The sequence below is a fragment of the Crotalus tigris genome, unplaced genomic scaffold (assembly GCF_016545835.1).
Source record: "Crotalus tigris isolate CLP2741 ecotype Arizona unplaced genomic scaffold, ASM1654583v1 scf7180000018322.853269, whole genome shotgun sequence".
NCBI lineage: Eukaryota > Metazoa > Chordata > Lepidosauria > Squamata > Viperidae > Crotalus > Crotalus tigris.
In genome coordinates, this window is record NW_024096942.1 from 682171 (window position 1) to 698590 (window position 16420).

The 16420-nt window shown below is 45.6% G+C and overlaps 1 protein-coding gene across 3 annotated transcripts in view; it reads left to right on the forward strand.

Annotated features, from left to right (window-relative positions):
* Positions 1-16420, forward strand: part of SLC4A4 (solute carrier family 4 member 4) — a 199549-nt gene that overhangs the window by 170342 nt on the left and 12787 nt on the right. For all 3 annotated transcript variants that reach the window (XM_039350339.1, XM_039350340.1, XM_039350341.1), the window contains 2 exons: positions 3837-4015; positions 6844-6916. In XM_039350339.1, the coding sequence (XP_039206273.1) occupies positions 3837-4015; positions 6844-6916 (252 nt within the window). The remainder of the gene's footprint in view (positions 1-3836; positions 4016-6843; positions 6917-16420) is intronic.

A 16420-nucleotide genomic window follows, 5' to 3' on the forward strand; every position in this document is an offset into this window, starting at 1 on the left:
GCCTTCTCCAGTGGCATCTTAACAGATAAGTGATTAAATCAACGTGGCCTCCACAGTCACCTTGTGTTTGCCCCTAGGAAAAGAGTGAGAAATGCTTTCTGAAGAAATATAAATGGGCTTTGTCTTGGCTCTGGACCAGGAAACACAGCTGGGCCAACCCTTCAGCCTGGAAGGAAATATCTCTGAATCCCACCAGCTGTTTATTATTGCGAAATCAACATTTATCAATTGACCCCTCCCTTCATTTCATCTCAGGCTTCATTTTTCTCCAAATGCAAAACTCTACCAACCACAGAGCTTGGATAAATCAGGATAACCCATCTTTGTAGGCCGGAAATCCAGACTCTTTGCAGGTGGCTGGAGGCGTGACCAGAATCCCCACCAAAAAAATGACAGAGAAGGTTAGAAGGAAGAAGGAGACATTTGAGAAGCACCTAAGATCCTGCTGGATCTATATTGCTGCAGCCCAGGTTTAGGATAGCTGTGTATCCCCTCCGTTTTTATCCAGCCGATTTACCCATCGGAAGTTGAAGAGAAGACAAGAGTTTCAGCACAAACCTTTTAGGAAATCATTTAAGAAACTGCTTGCCTTAAACAAGAATTAACTTAGTTCTTTCCCAGGAGGTATCTGGGAGTGTATATTTCCATCTGCAGGCATGTGGTCACAGAACTGGATGGATAGTCCAACAATAATAAATGGAACGACAGTTGAAATACTTCTGCAGCAATCCTAGGCTGCTTCATCCGAGCGATAAAAATCAAGATCACATGAAGTGTTAGTATCAATTTATAATGCCCTGGTAAGACCACACTTGGAATACTGTATCCAGTTTTGGTCATCACAACACAAAACAGATGTTGAGACTGGAAAGAGTGCAAAGGAGAGCAACAAATATTATTAGGGCAGTGGTTCTCAACCTGTGGATCGGGACCCCATTTGGGGTCGAACGACCATTTCACGGGGGTCGCCAAACAACGCAGTCCACCATTTTTTTTCCCCCTTTTCCTTAGCTGTGCTACTCCCTTTTATTCTATTGGCTTTTGAAAGCCAATAGAATGGACTCTCTTGAATAGAGTCTAATTCTATTGGCTTTCAAAAGCCAATAGGAATTGTCCAGGCTGTCTCTGCCCTGCTGAGCCCGCCAAAAGTCCCATTCTGCAAACGGTGCTGCACCAGTTGAGTAGTCCTCGACTTACGACCGGTTGAGTAGTCCTCGACTTACGACCGGTTGGGGGGTCACAGCATTAAAAAGGTTGAGAACCACTGTATGAGGGGATTGGGGACTAAATCCTATGATGAACGGTAGCAGGAATTGGGTATGTCTAATCTAGTGAAAAGAAGGAATAGTGTTGACAGTATGTTCTTGCCCTATATAGAAATATCTATACCTCCAGGTTTTTTTTACTTAGCTAGGTGTAAAGTCCAACTAAGTATCCCAATTCTTGAGAGGCTGTCACAGAGAAGAGGTGGTCAACCTATTCTCCAAAGCACCGGAAGGGAGGAGAAGAAACAACAGATGGAAACTCATCAAGGAGAAAATGAACCTAGAAATAAGGAGAAATTTTCTGACAGTAAAATCGGTTAATCAATGGAATGGCTTGCCTTCAGAAGACATGCTCTATCACTGGAGGTTTCTGATAAGAGGTTGGACAGCCGTTTGTCTGAAATGGTATAGAGTCTCCTGCTTGACCAGGGAGTTGGACTAGAAGACCTCCAAGGTCCCTTTATTCTGTTAAGATTATAGCTTTGCAACATATAGAGGCAGAAGGGATTATCGTCAAGCTCGATGGGATTTAACACCCATCTAAGTCAAAAGAAGTGGAGATACAGATCATTTGTGTAGGACAAGAACGTATCATCCCCTTTGTTATGCTACGGCAGACATGTCAAACTCGCGACGTCACATGACGTCACGCAACGTATCGGGACGGTTTTGCCATTGCCGGCAATGGGGTGGGCATGGCTTCCGCGTGACGCTTGACACTCCTGTGCTATGGGGTTTCATTGGCTGAGCTCCTACTCCATAAGAATCATACTTCTTATGGAATTGTGGGCAGGATGGTTTCCCATTGGAGGCATCTCCCCCTTGTCCTGTCCTTATACTCCTAGGAGTATCCTTTCTCTCCAGCATCCAAGATGTCATTGTGCTTTCATATTTTTCCCACCTCCTACTACAGGGGTCTTCAAACTTGGTCCTTTGATGACTTGTGGACTTCAACTCCCAGAATTCCTCAGCCAGGCACGCTGGCTGAGGAATTCTGGGAGTTGAAGCCCACAAGTCATAAAGGGGCCAAGTTTGAAGACCCCCGTTTTAAGGTTTCAAATAGAGGTGGCAGAGGGGTAAAATAAGAATATATGTTCAATGGAAAGCAATGTTCTCTCTTGAATCTGTTTTCAATCATCTTAATGGTCTCCCCATGGCTGCTAATACACTCAAAATACAAAATACATCAAGTTCAATAGAGAAAGAAGTATTTCTCTTAACAGTACATTTCTTCACTTTCTCTACTTTTCCATTTTTGGCTTATTTCCAAAGTTCTTTGATCCGTGCTTTTTTTGTAGTGAGATCTTCACTAAGTTGAATTTTTATTCTTCATAGCTAACTTGAGACACTAGCAAGAGAGGTGCTATTTTCTTTTAAGCTGCCTACAAGGCAAAGATAGACATGCTTCAAACAACACCAGATTTGAGAACAAAATGACAGCCCTGTTAAATTTGCAGGGTGAAAAAAAAAATTGGGACAAGAACAAGATGCAAATCTTGGTGCTAATTAACTTCTTTTCAAGATTTGCAGGGTGTCTGCTTTAGGCTACACTACTTCCAAAAAGTATATCTGTCCTTGAGAATAATTCCATCATTTGCAGGTGAAGTCTGAATTTCATTTAATTTGACTCTACACCCTGATGGCTCACTCACATTACTTTATTTTCATACGTTTCAAGATAGTAGTAGTAGTAGTAGTAGGTTGGAAGGGACCTTGGAGGTCATCTAGTCCAATCCCCTGCTCAGGCAGGAAAACCTATACCATTTCGGACAAATGGCTGTCCAGTCTCTTCTTAAAAACTTGCAACAGTGTTGGAGCATTCACTGCTTCTGGAGGCAGGTTGTTCCACTGTTAATTGTTCTCACTGTCAGGAAGTTTCTCCTTAGTTCTAGGTTGCTTCTCTCCCTGATGAGTTTCCATCCGTTGCGTCTTTTCCTTCCTTCAGGTGCTTTGGAGAAGAGCTTGACTCCCTCTTCTTTGGGGCAGCACCTGAGATATTGGAAGGCTGCTATCATGTCATCCCTTGTCCTTCTCTTCCTTAAACTAGACATGCCCAATTCCAGCAACCGTTCCTCATATGTTTTAGCCTCCAGTCCCCTGATCATCTTTGTTGCTCTTCTCTGCACTCCTTCTAGAGCCTCAACATCCTTTTTACATCGTGGTGACCAAAACTGGATGCAATATTCCAAGTGTGGCCTTTACCAAGGGATTGTAAAGTGGTATTAACACTTCAAGTTCGGATAACATCTGGGTTCAAACAACCTAGTCATGTTGTACCCTAGCCTAGACTATGAGCCGTGGTGGCGCAGTGGTTAGAATTGCAGTATTGCTAGCAGTTCGATCCTGACCAGCTCAGCCTTCCATCCTTCCGAGGCCGGTAAAATGAGGACACATATTGTTGGGGGCAAATATGCTGACTCTGTAAACTGCTTAGAGAAGGCTGTCAAGCACTACGAAGCGGTATATAAGCTGAAGTGCTATTGCTGTTCTTCAGCTTCAGGGTTGCCATCCTCCTGGCAAAACCTCATGCTTCAAATTAACACTATCCTTTTTCCCATCTCTCTTTTGCAGAAAGGTGCTGGATATCACCTGGATCTATTCCTGGTGGCTGTGCTGATGATCATCTGTTCCTTCATGGGTCTGCCCTGGTATGTGGCTGCTACCGTGATCTCCATTGCACACATCGACAGCTTGAAGATGGAAACGGGGACCTCAGCACCTGGCGAACAGCCCAAATTTTTGGGAGTCAGGTATGCTGAACTGGTGGGAAGGGAGATTGAGTCCTACACATTCTAGGAAGCTGCGTAGCCTGGCATTCTTCACAGACCAGAAGCTTCAGGCTGTATTTTCCCTGAACAGTTGGAGCAAACATAGCATAGAGCAGGGGGTCTTCAAACGTGGCCCTTTTATGACTTGTGGACTTCAACTCCCAGAAGTCCTCAGCCAGGCACGCGTGCCACTGAATGATGGGTTTTCTAGTCCAATTGGGGTCATAAGTCAGTGGTTCTTAACCTTTTTATACTGGCGACCCCGGTCATAAGGACGCACCGCGCATGGGTGGCGCAGTGTGCATGCGCGGCACCGCCAGCTGAAAAAAAAATGGCGGATCGCGTTGTTTGGCGACCCCCGTAAAATGGTCGTTCGACCCCAAATGGGGTCGCGACCCACAGGTTGAGAACCGCTGTCATAAGTGAAAGACTACCTGTATTTGCTCTCCCATACATTAGAAGTGTAGTCCGATTCATTCCTGCATTCGCTCAGATACCAATTTGCTGGTAGTGGCAATAAGCAGAATTAGTAAAATCCTAAATTCTGCTGAATTGCTGAAAAAAACAAATGCCTTTTTTTTTTTTGGCTAATATTGCTTGAGAGTTCCCGTGCCCAAAGGTCCTACTTCAAAGCTCCAATTCATAAGCATTTGTGGGTTATCACTACATTCATACTAAGCCATTATTCATTTAGCCGTGATTTGACTAAATCACAAGCCGTACGTGGGCTTACTATTTACGTGTACATCGCTAAGCCACAGACCACTTTACAATTTACAATAGCTGGGTTCTCACAATTCGCTAAGCTCCAATCAAACCACCCAAGCCATGGTTTGTGACCTCAGCTGACGAACCCAATGTCTCCATCTATTTCAGGGGTCTTCAAACTTGGCCCTTTTATGATGTGTGGACTTCAACTCCCAGAATTCCTCAGCCAGCGTGCCTGGCTGAGGAATTCTGGGAGTTGAAGTCCACACATCATAAAAGGGCCAAGTTTGAAGACCCCTGGCTTAGAGCAATGAGACTCAGACATAGATAACGTAGAGTAGATTGTGGGGTCCTTGATGCTCTCTGATCTTGGGAGTTTTCTCGCAAGGCGTTTCGTTACCAAACTAGGTGATATCATCAGTGCTAGAAGAGAATGGGAAAGATTGATGGCTGTTAATCAGCTGGGATGCATACTGGGGAAATTAAGGACAGGACTGCACAGGGAATCCATTGTGATTCTCGCCACCATTTAAGTTACTCTTTGTCTTTCTAATTGTGGGAATCCTGAACCCTTTTAGAGGCTTAAGGTGGAAAAGGAATTCTTAAAGGTAAGAAAATATAATGCAAAACAACAACTGCTGTTCTTCAACCACGTGCAGGCTTCCATAAAAGACCGCTTCCCTGCGGGAATGTGTGTTTATCCATAGATTGTGTTTTCCTTCTCCCTTAAAGCAGAGGTCCCCAACCACTGGTCCACAGCCCACTACCGGGCCTTGAGCCGTTGAGAACCAGGCCACGGAAGTGGCGGGTGAACGTGTGTGCACCAAACCCCACTTGCAGAAGTGGCTTGTGGAAATGGAGCTGTGTGCACGCGCATGTGCCCACCGCACACGCAGAACCATCCCCTCGCCAGTCCACAAAGCCAGACAGGTCGAGGAGCTCTGCCTTAAAGATTTAAGAATGTAAAGTATTTGAAAAGCTGGATGAGGTTGCAGGATAAATGTGGGTCAGTTGAACAAGGCGTAGCCGCTACGTCAGTGGTTCTCAACCTTTTTAATGCCGCGACCCCCAAACGGTCGTAAGTGGGAGGACTACTCAACCGGTCGTAAGTCGAGGACTACTCAACTGGTGCAGCACCGTTTGCAGACTGGGACTTTTGGCGGGCTCAGCAGGGCAGAGACAGCCTGGACAATTCCTATTGGCTTTTGAAAGCCAATAGAATTAGACTCTATTCAAGAGAGCCTATTCTATTGGCTTTCAAAAGCTAATAGAATAAAAGGGAGTAGCACAGCTAAGGAAAAGGGGAAAAAAATGGCGGACTGCATTGTTTGGTGACCCCCGTGAAATGGTCATTTGACCCCAAATGGGATCCCGACCCACAGGTTGAGAACCACTGCGCTACGCCTCTGCCTTCAATGGTGCTAAGATTAGTGTTGATAGATGCAGTTCAGTACAGTACCTCTAGTGAGGCTACACTTGGAATACTGTGTCCAGTTCTGGTCGTTATGATACAAAAAAAGATGCTGAGGCCCTAGAAAGCATGCAGAGAAGAGCAACAAAGATGATCAAAGGTCCGGAGTCTAAATCGTATGATGAACAATTGAGAGTACTAAGAAAGAGAAGGACGAGGGGAATGACGTGATAGCAGTCTCCCAATATTTGAGGGGCTCTCACAGAGAAGAGGGAATTGACTTATTCTCTAAAGCACCTGAAAGCAAAACAAGAAGCAATCGATGGAAACTGATCAAGGAGAGAAGCAACCTAGAACTAAGGAGAAATTTCCTGACAGTGAGAACAATCAATCAATGGAATGGCTTGCCTCTAGAAGTTGTGCGTGCTCCAACACTGGAGGTTTTAAAGAAGAGATTGGACACCCATTTGTCTGAAATGGTGTAGGGTTTCCTGCCCGAGCAGGGAGTTGGACTAGATGACCTCCAAGGTCCCTTCCAACTTTACTACTATTACTACTATTACCTCCAAGGTCCCTTCCAGCTCTACTCTGATTCTAATTTTAATAATTAGGCAAAGTCAGACAGCTGTTGGAATGTGACAAATGTCCTTCAAATAAGAGTTGATTATTTTATTCCTGGATTTGTTTTCAGGGAGCAGAGAGTGACTGGATGCCTCGTATTCATTCTGACAGGCGTTTCGGTGTTCATGGCGCCCATCTTGAAGGTAAATCCCTTTTTTATTTGTTTATCTCTTCCCCATCCTTCTTAGAATTCTGAAATAATACGCCCTTAGCCAGAAAGTTCAAAAAAGCAACGTATTTTTAATATATTAAAAGGACTGAAATGAAACCATTAAGATCAAAACATTATTGCTGTGATTTTAAGAACAGAGGAAATTCCTAAGAAACTTACTCAAGAGGAGAGGAATCACAGCGGAAAGAGGAGAAATTTTGCCTTGGCATTTGCAGAAAATGTTTTTGCAACTGCATAGGCCGGGGTAGGCAACCTTGGCTCTTTTATGACTTGTGGACTTCAACTTCCCGAATTCCTGAGCCAGCATGGCTCAGCTTGGAAACTCTCCCTTTCCCCTCAGCATGGCTGGCTCAGGAATTCTGGGAGTTGAAGTCCACAAGTCATAAAGCGGCCTAGGCCTAGGCCAGAAATAGGTAACCTTGGCTCTTCTATGACTCGTGGACTTCAACTCCCAGAATTCCTGAGCCAGCCATACTGAGGGAAAGGGAGAGTTTCCAAGCTGAACCAGGCTGGCTCAGGAATTCTGGGAGTTGAAGTCCACGAGTCATAAAGCAGCCTAGGCCTAGCCCAGAGGCAGGCAACCTTGGCCCTTTTATGACTCGTGGACTTCAACTCCCAGAATTCCTGAGCCAGCCATGCTGAGGGGAAAGGGAGAGTTTCCAAGCTGAGCCATGCTGGCTCAGGGATTCTGGGAGTTGAAGTTCACCAGTCATAAAAGAGCCAAGGTTGTCTACGCCTGACATAGGCTGAATTTAGGGACAATTATGGGCAGGTTTTTTTTTTTTTTTTTGTCTTAGCCAAATTTTTCTGGGGTAGAATCCCATGATTTTGGACAAATTGTACCTGGGGAAAAAGAGTTACTATTGCCATTTACAAAATAAAACCAGGTTTCCAAATCAAGAGGGACAAAAATGTCTGTCCGTCTAATCCTTTATATAGCCATCCATCTCGTGCATGTGACTCTGAACAGTCTACAATAAAACAGGATACAAGCACATCTTAAATAACCATAAAAACAGGAAACATCCACGTCATCCCAGAAAGTTTTTTAAAACTCAGACATTGTAGAGCATCTTGTGTGCTCCCCGGTTCCAGGTGTTCCCCCAGGCCTGTTGAAAAAACCAAGAGCAATAATCCTCGACTTACAACTGGTCACTTAGCTTTCTGGACACTTGGCAGCTGTCCCGCCTTGACAGCAATTAGCAGCATTCCTGTGTTTTACGATGGTTGGCTGGCAACCCCAGTTTCCATCAAAAGTGCACGGCAAACAACGGGGTTGCTTAATGACCACAGTGGTCATAAAATTGGGTCCAGTCATGTGACGATTTCTTTTACAACCAATTACCACTGTAATAGTTGGGGTCAGTTATGGTAATAACTCAGGGACTACCTGTAAACACATTGTTGTGGACCTAGAGCAGTGGTTCTCAACCTTTTTAATGCCGCGACCCCCAACCGGTCGTAAGTCGAGGACTACTCAACTGGTCATAACTTGAGGACTACCCAACTGGTTGTATGTCGAGGACTACCCAACCGGTCATAAGTCGAGGACTTTCCCTGCGCGGGAGCGCCGCACATGCGTGGTGCTGCCCCCTGCACTGGCCGAGGCGTAGCTGGCAAGGGGCAGCTACGGCACAGGGCGACTACCGGCTGGGCCACCAAGGGAGGTAAGGCACCCGGCGGGCCCCACGCGTGCCAGCAACCCTCCCTGTGCCCGCCGGCCTCCCACCTCCCACCCCTGGCCCTCTTTTACTTACATTTTTAGTAGTTGCTCAGCAGGGAGGGGTGGAAACTTCCAGACAGCTCGCCTTCGCTGCAGACAACTTGCAGCATCGTTTGCAGAATGGAATTTTTGGCGGGCTCAGCAGGGCAGAGACAGCCTGGACAATTCCTATTGGCTTTTGAAAGCCAATAGAATTAGACTCTATTCAAGAGAGTCTATTCTATTGGCTTTCAAAAGCCAATAGAATAAAAGGGAGTAGCACAGCTAAGAAAAAGGGGGGAAAATGGCGCACTGCGTTGTTTGGTGACCCCCTTGAAATGGTCGTTCGACCCCAAATGGGGTCGCGACCCACAGGTTGAGAACCGCTGATCTAGAGCATTTTTTTGAAGACCTAAGGAGGTCTAAAGTTAATGTTGATGGTCAAGAGCTATAGGTGTTTAATTGGGCAGCTAAGGGAAAGTTATGTTAAGTAATGACCTTCATTTTTTAATATCTGCTTGGTACGTAGGGCAGTTTTCCCCTAGCACAGGAGTCCCCAACATGTGAGCCACAGCCCACTACAGGCCCGTGGCCTATTCGCAACCAGATCGCATGAGTGGCTGGCTAGAATGCATGCATGCCCATGCAGGCATGCATGGCCACACTCATGCAAGTGTCACGGGCCATCGCTTCTGTATGTGTGCAAACGTCGCAGGCACTCGGGAACCCACTTGTACAAGTGTCACGGGTGCTCAGGGTCCCACTCAAGAGCTTCATGGGTGCTCTTGGCCACGTGCAAGCAATGGGTGCTCATGTGCGCACCCGTACGCACCTGCTCCTCCCACAAAACTGCCCGTTCTTTTGTCCCTCCTGCCCCCGGGCCACCAATCAAGAAAGGTTGGGGAACTCTGCTGTAGCAGCACCTGGGAGTACAAGACCACCCATTTGGGAGATGCTAAGTGTCTCCACTTTGGGGATGATGAATGGACAAAAAAAAAAAAAAAAAAGAACCAGGACCACACATTAAGTTCCAGTTAACCTGATTAATTTCTATATCCACGAATCTAGTCAACTAATGGTCAGCACTAAATTGGCCTTAGATAAGAACTAACAGAGTTGGACTTGGGTTGCTTATGGGAATGTAACAATTCTAGGCTGATTCCTCTCTTGACTCCACCCCCACAGGCTCTGCCTTCTTCTTCTCCTACAGCAGACATCAAATTCGCAACGTCACGTGACGTCGCACAACATATCGGGACGGTTTTGCCATTGCCGGCAAAGGGGTGGGCACGGCTTCCGGATGATGCATCTGGCCAGTGGGCCGGCAGTTTGACACCCCTGTCCTACTATAGCTTTCCCAAAATTCTGGGAAATTACTGCCAACTCCCCAGTTCTGATACGGGATTTTGGCATGTGCTTGCAGACTTTCTACATTGTGAAGTGTTCAGATTTGGTTGTATGACCATGTTACTGGGGTCCAGCTGTGCCCTATCGTTGAAAATAATTGCTTAGCAGGACTGTGGGTGCATTAGCTGTACAGTAGCTGTAGCAGTTCTGGTTTGCATGATTCGTACAGGAAGAATAGAATTTTGAATCTTGAAAATCAAGGTGTGGGAATGGCCTTCAGAACTGCAGTGGATCATAGCAAATTCCAAGGGATATGTTGCGGGCTGTAAACAAAGAGATCCATCATTTTAATGTGTTTTTCCCCCCCTGCTGGGCATGAAGAGCCAGAGAAAGTGCAATTAGAATTCTGCTCATTTCTTTGTTACTTTTTTTTTTTTAAAAAAATACCTTTTCCTCTCTCTGGTGCTTCAACAGCTCCTTCGTTGTTTATTAACAGACTGGTTAAGATTGCGTAATTACTGTTGTGCAGAAGTGTCTGCATTGCAAACAAAAATAGGTGAGAACAATTCTGCACTGAAGTAATTTAGTTAGATTGTAGAGCAGGGGTGTCCAACCTTGACAACTTGGAGACCTGTGGACTTCAACTCCCAGAATTCTCCAGCCAGCCAGCCATTTTATTTTAATTTTAATGCTGACTGAGGAATTTTGGGAGTTGAAGTTCAAAGGTCTTAAAGTTGCCAAGGTTGGCACATCTACTGTAGAGTGTGCTAGGAGGTGTCTGTTTTGCCAAGGATCAAGGCAGTGTTCAGGTGCCCAGGCAATTATCTCTTCTGGATCCAGAGACAATAAAGCAAAGCAGTGATTAATGGGGTTTGAAGGTTTATTATTAGCTCAAATGGACAAGAGCTAAAACATAGATATATAGATATAGATAGACAGATAGAAAGATAGATATATTAATTTTTTATAATCACAAATGCTTAATATTTTATCAGCAACATATTGACTGGGTTCCAACATTTAACTTATTAATACATGTTAAATTCCTTTCTCTCTACCTCATTTCTCTAGCCATGTTCTAAAAGTATACTGAATCTTCTTTCTCTTTCATTTTCAATGTCAATCTATCCATTTCTGCACAATCTAAATTTTTTTAGTTAACTCTTCCTCCGTTGGTAAATCTTCATTTTTTCCAGTGTTGAGCGAATACAATTCTCACTGCAGTCCATACCTGTAAAATTAGATATATACCTTCTTTCTCATAATTTCCTACAATTATGCCTAACAAAAATAATTCTGGCTTAAAATCTATATGTTTTTCTACGCAAGGCTGTCAGGAGCTCTATAATAACGACAGCAGAGAAGTGCCAAGGTGGAGAGCAGTGTCCACAGAATCTAATGTTAGATTTTGTGCAGAAACTCTCAACAAACAACACAACCTCAAGGTTTTTATCAAAACCTGGGGCCATTAAGTCCTGCTATGGTCAGGGGACTGTAAGACCTGACCTTGACCAGCTGGCACATCATTCTGGGCTGGGAATCAAAAGTGTGAGACTTTCACAGCAGAAAAAGCTTTGAAGTGGTGTGAAGATTCTTCCCCCTTCTCCTTTATTTAGTAAACAAAAGTATAAAAAAAAAACCAAGCAAGCTAGCTAAAACCGAGCTCTAAACGTCTAGACCAGGGGTAGGCAACCTTGAGTCTTTTATGACTCATGGACTTCAACTCCCAGAATTCCTGAGCCAGCATGGCTCAGCTTGGAAACTCTCTCTTTCCCCTCAGCATGACTGGCTCGGGAATTCTGGGAGTTGAAGTCCACGAGTCATAAAAGAGCTGAGGTTGCCTACCTCTGGCCTAGGCCTAGGCCGCTTTATGACTCGTGGACTTCAACTCCCAGAATTCCTGAGCCAGCCTGGCTCAGCTTGGAAATCTCTCCCTTTCCCCTCAGCATGGCTGGCTCAGGAATTCTGGGAGTTGAAGTCCATGAGTCATAAAAGAGCCAAGATTGCCTACCCCAATTCTAGACTTTTCTTAATATGAAGAGAAATCAAAACATGCCACTAAACTCCTCAAAATAACAGTGGGTCTTCCTCTTTGCCACCACAGTACTCTTCTCAAAAGTACTAGAATAGAATAACAGAGTTGGAAGGGACCGTGGAGGTCTTCTAGTCCAACCCCCTTCTCAGGCAGGAAACCGTATACCATTTCAGACAAATGACTGTCCAGTCTCTTCTTAAAAACTGTTGGAGCATTCACCGCTTCTGGAGGCAGGTTGTTCCACTGGTTAATTGTTCTAACTGTCAGGAAGTTTCTCCTTAGTTCTAGGTTGCTTCTCTCCTTGGTTAGTTTCCATGCGTTGCTTCTTGTCCTGCCTTCAGGTGCTTTGGAGAATAGCTTGACTCCCTCTTCTTTGTGGCCACCCTTGTATGCAAACTCTGTACACTGTATGCAGCTTGCCCTGTACCCTTCCCAATGTACACATATACCAAGCAGATACCATATGAGGAGACAACACAAATGCACTTGCACACTCAAATCCACCCCGATTGCACACACTTAATCATACAGGCAACATACCTACCTCTCCTGATTCGACCCACAGGAACCCAGAGATACAAATACACTATTTTGTTACAGAAATAAAAATACAGATGCCTCCTATGACCATTGCTGGTTTAGGGTTAGAAAACCAGAATCCATATTACAGATGTTTTTCCGAAGTTAAGAGCTGGAAATTCCAAAACGCAAGCTCCTATGCAAGTATGGCATCTATCAATATATAATTATTATTTTGAAATGAAAGGAATGTCCAGTTTTTAAAAAATGGCAGCCGGAGCAAGTTGTCTGGTAATGTTGAGAGAATAATGCGGGTGCCCCTATGGAACTATATGGGAACTATGTGGTGATGTAGGAAAAGAACTGGCAGAACCTGGGGGCGGAGTCAAAAGTGGCATTAGCCTAGACCAGTGATGGCGAACCTTTTAGAGACCGAGTGCCCAAACTGCAACCCAGAACCCACTTATTTATCGCCGGGTGCCAGGTAGGCGTGGCCCACTGGGTGGGCGTGGTTGTGGTCATGGCTGACTGGGTGGGTGTGGCCAAGGTAGGTGTGGTCACCTGATGTTGCTCATGGGGAGGGATGCCTGTGGGGGCCGGGCAGGGTTAGGGGAGATCCAGGGGGTCTCTGACAGGTGGGGTAATGGGCAGGAGGATCGTCCTGCGGGGTGAGGCGAGGTAAGGCGAGGCAGGACGGGGGTGCCATTGTCTCAGGGCAAGGCGAGGCAGGGCTGGGGTGGCTGCTGCCTGACACCATTGGCTCTCGCATAGAGGCCAGCGGGCGCGTGGGGGCCGACAGTGTCTGTCAGCAGCCACAGCCTGCCGGCCCCTCGATTAGCATACTCTGGGGCTCCGCAGCCCGCCGCCAGCACTTCAGAGAAACCACCTCTGAGCTGGACAGCCTGCTGACAGCTGAGGAGGCAATGCAGTGGGTCGTGCCCGGGAAAAGGAGAGCATGCAAGGCCAGGAGGGATGGGATGGGAAGGAGGGAAACCAGCCATGCTGGGATGCATCCGGCCACATGGGACCTTAGCGAGTTAGCGGGTGGCTGGTTGAAGAGGGACAGTTGCCATCTCTGGGGCATGGCGCGCGTGCCCACAGAGAGGGCTCTGAGTGCCACCTCTGGCACGTGTGCCATAGGTTCGCCACCACTGGCCTAGAATCCATACGTAGCCACAAACCAAGTCCAATCCCTTGAATTCTGTTGAGCCTTGCTAACCATTAATTGAGAAGTTTCTTTTGCATAACCCTGCATACAAATCAGTTTAATTGGACCTTCATGTGTGGATCTGATTGTTTGCACCTGACAAGCAAAGAGTTTAGATGACAGGTGGGGTTGCATGAGTTGTTGACCTTTGTTTGTATAAGTCAGTAAATTTATGCACATAATTTATGAATCAGAGAGGGGCTGAACTCAGTGAACTGCAGATTCATATCAAAGATTCATTAAGTTCATCGTGTTTCTGATTCACCATCCTATGGTGGAGGTTCTCTCCTGCTTTTTGTAGGGTGTGGGAAGGATTTTTCAGAGCTTGATACGTAGCTGGATGATTTGAATTTTGAAAAATCATATCCACCCTCAGGACTACCTGTGCTTGGAAACATGAGAAACAGGAGCAATGGATTTAAAACTGCCACATGTATTAGGAAGAATTTCGCCCTCATGCTGACAATCAGCTGTTCCACACAGCTTCATTTTAGTTTGCAATAAAGATTCTTATCTAACCATATTATGCCAAGTGACTGATAAAACTGCTCAGCCCAATCTGAGGCTGGCACAACTATGATTTACATTTCCCAGGGCTGAACAGAGTTTTTTGCAAGAGATCTCTTGGGTAAACACTGCCTTCCTTTGGGGTGTTAAACTATGTGTTATCTCAGGAAGGAGATAATCATAGGATAAAGCAATGATTTTATCTTCCGGCTAGCTTAGTTTCAAATGAAGTATGCCCAAAGTTGTGTAATAAAAATATACAACTCATTTTTATTTTATTTTATTTTTTGCATCGCCACCAATTTAGCCTTCGGATGTTTAACGCCATTAGGACTAAGACTTAATTTGAAAAAACTTTGTTGTTGATTTGGTAGCTGAAAACATACAACCCTGCTCACAATATTCTTATAGTAGCAAGGTATGAAGAGATTGCTCTGCGTAGCTTGTAATTGCAAGAAATCTGTCACCAGAAGTGATCTGGTGTTAAAGGTTTGTTGTATTATAAGGGGACTCTGATAAGCTAGGACAGGGGTAGGCAACCTTGGCTCTTTTATGACTTGTGGACTTCAACTCCCAGAATTCCTGAGCCAGCCATGCTGAGGGCAAAGGGAGAATTTCCAAGCTGAGCCATGCTGGCTCAGGAATTCTGGGAGTTGAAGTCCACGAGTCATAAAGCAGCCTAGGCCTAGGCCAGAGATAGGCAACCTGAGCCAGCCATGCTGAGGGCAAAGGGAAGTTTCCAAGCTGAGCCATGCTGGCTCAGGAATTCTGGGAGTTTGAAGTCCACGAGTCATAAAAGAGCCAAGATTGCCTACCCCTGAGCTAGGAGATGGATCCTTTCTGCATAGGAAAAAAAACATTTTTCGAACGCCAGGCTCAAGAAAGCAGGGCAGTGCATCCCTCATTTCCTTCTTCCTTATAGAACGAACCAAATAAACATGGTTACAAGGTTATTCACTGTAAATTACCTGGGGCAAAAAAAATCACCTTGTTTTTCTTGTACTTTCAGCGGTTTATTCAATAAGGTAGAAAAAGACTTTGTTTCCTCATTTTTAGTGTCCCTGCTGATTTTGGCTTGCCTGTTATAAAACCTTGTGCAATGCTTCCTTTCTCTTTCTGATCTTTCCTGGTTATCTGGTTTTCTTTTTTTTATTGCTTGCCGGGTTCAAAACCTTTTGCTGCTGCCAAACATTTAAAGGCAGAGCACAGGACTTGTTTTATATGCAAAGGTCATCGGCTCAATCATTAGCTTTTTCGGATAGGACTAGAACTAAAGATTTGTGCCAGTCCAGCCTTCCCAAATAGGGATGGGCAGAGTTGCCTCGAAAATGGCCAGGTTGATTTACTGATCACAAGCGCATACATGTGGCCTATGTTGGAAACATCCTCAATTTAAGAATATATATTCTCCAGGATATATTCGCAACATTTGTAGGAGGTCAGCCAACTAGGTGTGCATCCACCTGTGCTCCACATCACATTTTGCTTTTAAATCTGTCTCTCGCATGAGCCTAGAACAGGGGTAGGCAACCGTGGCTCTTTTATGACTCGTGGACTTCAATTCCCAGAATTCCTGAGCCAGCCACGCTGAGGGGAAAGGGAGAGGTTTCCAAGCTGAGCCATGCTGGCTCAGGAATTCTGGGAGTTGAAGTCCACGAGTCTAAAATTAGCCAAGGTTGAGGAGCCCTGATATAGGGCAGGGGTGGGGAACCTTGGCTCTTTTATGACTCATGGACTTCAACTCCCAGAATTCCTGAGCCAGCCATGCTGAGGGGAAAGGGAGAGGTTTCCAAGCTGAGCCATGCTGGCTCTGGAATTCTGGGAGTTGAAGTCCACGAGTCATAAAGCAGCCTAGGCCTAGGCCAGAGGTAGGCAACCTTGGCTCTTTTATGACTTGTGGACTTCAACTCCCAGAATTCCTGAGCCAGCCATGCGGAGGGGAAAGGGAGAGGTTTCCAAGCTGGCTCAGGAATTCTGGGAGTTGAAGTCCACGAGTCATAAAGGAACCAAGGCTGCCTACTCCTGGCCCAGTCCTCACCAAATGCTGTGGAGTGCTCTCAGCCGGAGGGATTCTGGGAGTCGTCGTTCTGGCACATCCGGAAACCTGTAGTGTGTACAGATAGTCCTCGACTTACGACCACGATTGAGCCTAAAATTT